The sequence below is a fragment of the Asparagus officinalis genome, chromosome 4 (genome assembly GCF_001876935.1).
Source record: "Asparagus officinalis chromosome 4, Aspof.V1, whole genome shotgun sequence".
Lineage (NCBI taxonomy): Eukaryota > Viridiplantae > Streptophyta > Magnoliopsida > Asparagales > Asparagaceae > Asparagus > Asparagus officinalis.
In genome coordinates this window covers 29,911,419-29,917,534 of record NC_033797.1, presented here as the reverse complement: position 1 = coordinate 29,917,534, position 6,116 = coordinate 29,911,419, and the positions used below count along the sequence as shown (strand labels likewise).

Below are 6,116 nucleotides of genomic sequence, written 5' to 3'. Positions count from 1 at the left end.
GTGTATTGGCTATTACTTGTGTTGGTTGGTTTCCTTGATATTCAGATCTAGATCTGATATTGAGAAGAGTGTATATCTCACCTCGCTGAGATATTCATTTCTGTTCTTGTTTCATATCAAACTGGAACATCGAGGTTGACTTGTGTTTTGTGAAAACAAAAGCAAGGGCTTTCTCTCGAGGTGATTTGCTTCCGCGGCGAGGTGGACATGTCGATGCTCCCAGCAATTAGTATCAGAGCCCTTGTTTATATTGGGAGTGGTAAAGATTCTGATTTGAGGCAGTACTTGGTTATTGTGTGGTACACACAAAGTGTTTGTTGAAATTCCTGAGAGAAAAAGATTTACTAAAACAAGCAGAGCATGGTGTCTACTAGTAAAACAGTCAAAGTGGGAAAGTATGAGATTGAAAAGTTCAATAGAAAAAATAATTTTTCTTATTGGAAGATTCAAATAAAAAACTCGTTGATTTCACAGAAATTGCACAAGGCTTTGGTAGGAAAAGAAAAGAAGCACAAAGATATGTCAGATGAGGATTTGGAAGAGTTAGATCTCGAAGCACGAGCGTCGATTATCCTATACCTTGAGAGGGGTGTTGCTTTCTTAGTGGATGGAGAGGCAATGATGGCGGGGGTGTGGTCAAAGTTAGAGAGTACCTTTATGACAAAGAGTCTAACAAATCGGATCTATTTGAAATCCAAATTGCATACTTGCAAGATGAAGAAAGGCTCATCAATCTGGGAGTACATCAACAAGTTCGATAGGATCATATCGGATTTGAAAGACATTGATGTGAAAGTAGAAGATTAGGATCAAGCACTTCTACTACTTCTTTCTTAACCGAAGTCTTATGAGAATCTGGTACAAACATTGATGCTTGCATGAGATAATTTGAAGATGGATAAGACTAGAATGACGCTTATGATGGATGATCTTCATAAAATTGCAACTAGTGATATGGTCACTAGTGGTAAGAAGAAGAAAGTACAAGGATTGTTTGTAAGGGGAAGGCGCAATGAGCAAGAAAAAGACAAGAGAGAAAATTCTAGATCGAAATCGATACCTCTTACAGGAAGATTGTGTTTCAAATGCGGTGAGCTAGGACATTTCATAGTTGACTATCCTAACAAGAGAGCAGGTGGAAAGAAGAACAATAACAAAATCGAGATGAGAGAAGGCAAGGAAGAGGCAAGTTACGTCTCGGAGGAAGGGAGCGATAAAGAATGTTATATCGTTAATGGTGGTGAAGATATTTCCGGGAAGTGGATTCTTGATTCAGGTTGCTCTTACCATATGTGCCCAAATAGGAAGTGATTTACTATCTATAGGAGCATTAATGGTGAAACTGTATCAATGAGGAATAACCATGATTGTAAAATGGTAGGGCTTGGTGATATCAAAATCAAGATTCATGATGGAGTGTTTAGAACCCTAACGGATGTGAGGCATGTTCCCGACTTGCGGAAGAATCTTATCTCAGTTGGTGCTTTGAACTCTGATGGCTGCAAGATAGTTACAGAGAACATAGTGAAGAAGGTTGTTCGAGGTTCCCTGGTAGTGATGAAGGGCATTCATCATGGTAACATATATACTCTCTCGGGTACGACAGTGATAGGAGATGAAGCGGTTGAAACTGATGAAAGTGGTAGAGACCCATGTGAGCACACTCGGTTATGGAATAGGCGACTTGGGCACATGTCAAAGAAGGATCTAGATCTGCTTAGTAAGGAAGGTTTGCTGAAGAACATGAAAAAACCTTGCATAGATTTTTACGAGGATTGTGTGTACGGAAAGGCGCACAGGTCCAGTTCTTGAAAAGTAAGTACAAGAGCAGAGGCATATTAGACTATGTGCATACAGATGTTTGGGGTCCGGCTCCAATAACTTTCAAGGGCGGTTCCAGGTATATTTTTTCTCGTTTATAGATGATCATTCTTGGTATGCTTGGATTTATTTTTTTAAGTATAAGAATGAAGAATTCGAGACATTCAAGAAGTGGAAAGTAATGGTTGAGAACAGAATAGGTAGGAAATTGAAGAGACTGAGATTTGATAACGGTACAGAGTATACAGATAGTGCTTTCAAGAAGTTCTGTGATCAGGAGGGTATTGCTCGACACAGGACAGTCAGGTCTACACCATGGCAGAATAGAGTCATAGAGAGACTGAACCATACATTGCAGGAGAAAGTAATGAGTATACGATCATATACTAGTTTGGGCAAAGAATGGTGGGCAAAAGCGGTTGCTACAGCTTGATACATAGTGAATCGTTATCTACATTCGACATTGGATGGTGATATACCCTATCGGGTTTGGTCAAGGGAGCATACTGATTATGATAGCCTCGGGATTTTTGAATGTACAGTTTACTATCACGTCAACGAGGGAAAGCTTGATGTGAGGGCCAAGAAGGCAATATTCTTGGGGTATGCAAAGGGCGTAAAAGGTTATCGCCTTTGGTGTACAGAAGGTTCCAAGTTCATGATCAGCAAAGATGTTATATTTGATGAGAAATCCATAATAGCTTTATCAAAAGCTAGGGTGCCCGAGGATGATGGTGTCGAGACTGTTGGGACCTCAAAATCCCAAGTGATTGAGATAGAACCTAAAGACCAACCAGGTTCTAGTCGTGTTCAAGAGGTGGATCATGGAGACACTCAGGAAAAGTGTGATGATGAGCTTGAATAGGTGGTTCAGCAAGAAAATGTATAGGTATTACAACAACAGTAGCTCGAAGATAGTTTGGTTTCCACTAGGCCAAGGCGAGCATACAAACAAGTTCAGAAGTAGGTGTTTGTTGGAAAATTTGCAATAAGAAAATTAAAAGAATTGAATTTGATTTATTCCTTCTAACTGCTTAGAAAAATAATGTTTACAACTCTCTCAATCTCGATTACAATTTGAATTCTCGATTACAAAAGAGAAGAGAATTGATGTAAATTCTCCCCTTTGTTTAATTATGAGTCCTTCACGGTAGCGATGTACTGCTTCCCTCGAATACTCGCGTCGAGTTTGCTTTCCATTGACGATCCGTACGTCTTCCTTTATTGGAATGATTGAAGGAACTCTTAATGAGGTTTAAGATCTCAGAATGAGTTCAAACTCTATGCAAAGAGTTGTTTGAACCGTAAATCGGTTAATAACCAAGTATCCTCACTTTCTGTTGCTGAAGAATTCCTTAAGAAATTCGATTCAAAAAGCTCAATCTCTCTGATCTGATCTCTCCAGAGTCGATCCCCAACTCAGTTGAGTTTGTTGATGTTTATATGGGGATTAAGGGGTGTAACTGCTCTCCTAATCTGCTCCTTAATGAGGGTTTAGTTGTCCCATTAATCGGGTGTAACAACCCACTTAAACTGCTCCCCAGATCGTGGGTGAACAGTGGTTTCTAGAGCTATTAAGATCACGTTTGAATAGGTCAAACATAGGTCTTGAGTTGCTGGTCATGAACCTTGTGTTTGAACGCAGTGTTTGGACGTTGCGTTAGTAGCTGAATCGAACTGCGTTTAGCAGTTGAATTGGACATGCGTTGTCTTGGCTCTGGAACGCTGCTAATTGTGTTTCACCACAGAAGTAAGTTCTATGTTTTGGACTAAAGAGATTATTGACTTGTAATCTCTTCTGATAGAGCGTCGCAAGGATCGTCGTTTTGTAATCTTTGCTTTAGCTTTCTAAAATGTGGGAGTCGTCAGACTGTAACTCTCACTGTTGATTATAATGACTGTTGAATCAGAGCTTTCATCGATTATCGTGAAAGTCGTCTACTTATAACTTTCTTTGTTGAATTGCTGAGAATACTCCAATTGTAGCATTCCTTTGTTAACGTGAAAGTCATTTGTTTGTAACTTTCTTTATCTTATTGCTGATGTGGAAGTCATCAGGTTGTAACTTCTATCATTTGTGTTTAATGGGTATTAACTATCTTGGTATGATTTTTAGATAGCCTATAGAACCCCCTCTAAAGTTTTTGAAAGTTTGTGGTTGACTAGGACGAATTTTTGGAATACTTTGGATCTCAAAGTTTGTTGAATGATTGTTCACTCCGTCTGATTGAAAGACATTGCGAACTTGGTTGTCGAAATGTCGCAATTCTACTTCCTTAAACCAAACAAGATAACTTTTGTATATTGATGACAAGAAACTTAGTCAAACAAGCTAAAGTCTTAAGTCATCATCGTTAGATCCATTAGTAGGATTAACTTCCCTCTTTCTTCAGCAGTAGGAATAACAACATTCCTAGCCAATGATATAGAATCGAAAGTAACATCGAATTTGCTTTGATCCTTGAGATACTCCTTCAACTTGTATGAATGTGTATTCAATGCCAACAACACTCGTAAGGATGTTCTTGTAGGCATTGATAAACATGTGAGGCGTTGTTGCAAGAGTTGGGTAAGAGAGAGCTAAGGACAGCGAAGCAATCGTAATAACACCAGCTGTAAACTTGTCAACGAGATCAGCCTCAGTGAAGTTGAACATCTTTAAGCTGAAGATAGATCCATCGTCATAGTCAAAGAGGATTACTACACCATACGAGAAGGATCTTATCCTAAGTTTGGTAAGGAGGGCAACCTCAGGGGAACCCACATTGTCTCCTTTCTTGATCATCTCAACTGGGGTAATGATTTCAACAACATCGTTATTAATTTTGGTTGGAATGTTAAGCCATTTGAAAGGATGAGTTGTGTTAAAGATCGAGCTTGATAATTGACTATAGCTTGTGTACTCGTCCAAGAGGCTACATAGTTTCTTATCATAGGCTAGTTTCTTCTTGCTTTCGTCACCTTGATGGTCATTGTTAACTTTCCTCTCAATGTCTGAAGCTTGAGCATCAAAACGCAGGGCTAAATTGTGTGTTTGATAATCAGAATGTGGGGCTACGTTTAGAGGTTGAAACAACTTATTTGAAAACACGAAAATCATGTTTTGGGTAGGATTTTCGCCTAAAATCCCGCACCGACTTGACAGATATAGCTGTATATAAATGGATCATTAAGGTCAAATAAAAAAGTCATTCGACTTTTACTTTTTTGCTCTCCTGTTGACCACTTTACAGGATTCCTATTTATCTTCTCCGGTGCTTCAACGGAGGAAAGATTAGTTCTTAAATCATTCATCGACCATTTTCTATCCTCTTTGCCAAGGTTAGAATGACTCACAAGAAGAGAACCACTTCCAAATCAAAGATAATCCAAGCTCAGGGTGCTCCGTCGACCAAAGCCACCGGGGGTGTTCAAACCACCGTGCCGCCACCTCAAGCTTCCTCGATTGATGGTAGGTTTTGGCGATCATAACTTGTTTCGACAAGTTCTTTACCCTCAACGTTGACTAAAAGTTCACATTCCACCATTAAAACACAGAGATCATTCTTAGTGTTTCTCGATTTGAAACGCATTGTTAACTCCATCATTTACGATATTACAACGTAGGGTCGGACCCTGCATTCTGAATTTTGAATACGGGTCTGGATCCTACGTTCGAAATCCTAAATGCAGGTCTGGTCCCTGCGTTCGTAATTCTGGATGCGGGTCTGGACTTTGCATTTAGAATTTTGGACGTGGGCATGGACCCTGTGTTTTTGAGTTAAGCCCTTTTCATTTGTTTCATACTAACCGATTGTCTTTTCCATTTGCGGTGTGCTACTCCAATGAGCCTCTTTCTTTCAATCATTATTTCGGTCATGCGGGAGGCGTAGAAAAAAAATACAATTTTTAGCTTTTGCTTAGAATATCTGATATTCCTGTTTTCGTCGAAAATTTGGTTTCATTGATGATTCCATTAAACTTCGATTGTTTACAGAGAATTACAATGAAAAATAAGAAAATTACTTCGATTGTTTACAGAGAATTACAATGAAAAATAAGAAAATTACAATTCTCGAGAAAATAACACAGAAATCGTTTAAATAAGAAAATTACAATTCTCGAGAAAATAACACAGAAATCGTTTATCGACTCCTGTTTTGTGGGACTTTACCTGTGCCGGGAGTACGTTAGCTCATGGACCACCGATTCACAGATTGTGAGGGGGTTTAGAGATTGTTCCTTCGTTTATCGAAGTAGGAATTTGAAACGAATATCTTATCGATGTAAGATGTTCACTCTTCCAAAGATCAAGT

At 39.0% G+C, this 6,116-nt stretch overlaps 1 protein-coding gene across 1 annotated transcript; it reads right to left on the bottom strand.

The window, feature by feature from the left end:
* Nucleotides 4,235-4,921, bottom strand: LOC109838427 (60S acidic ribosomal protein P0-1-like). Its single transcript, XM_020406876.1, has one exon. The coding sequence runs from the start codon at nucleotides 4,919-4,921 to the stop codon at nucleotides 4,235-4,237; it is 687 nt and encodes a 228-aa protein (XP_020262465.1).

Bases quoted from the DNA above. Each gene is read 5' to 3' on its own strand.
- LOC109838427 (XM_020406876.1), bottom strand. From the start codon at position 4,921: ATGATTTTCGTGTTTTCAAATAAGTTGTTTCAACCTCTAAACGTAGCC.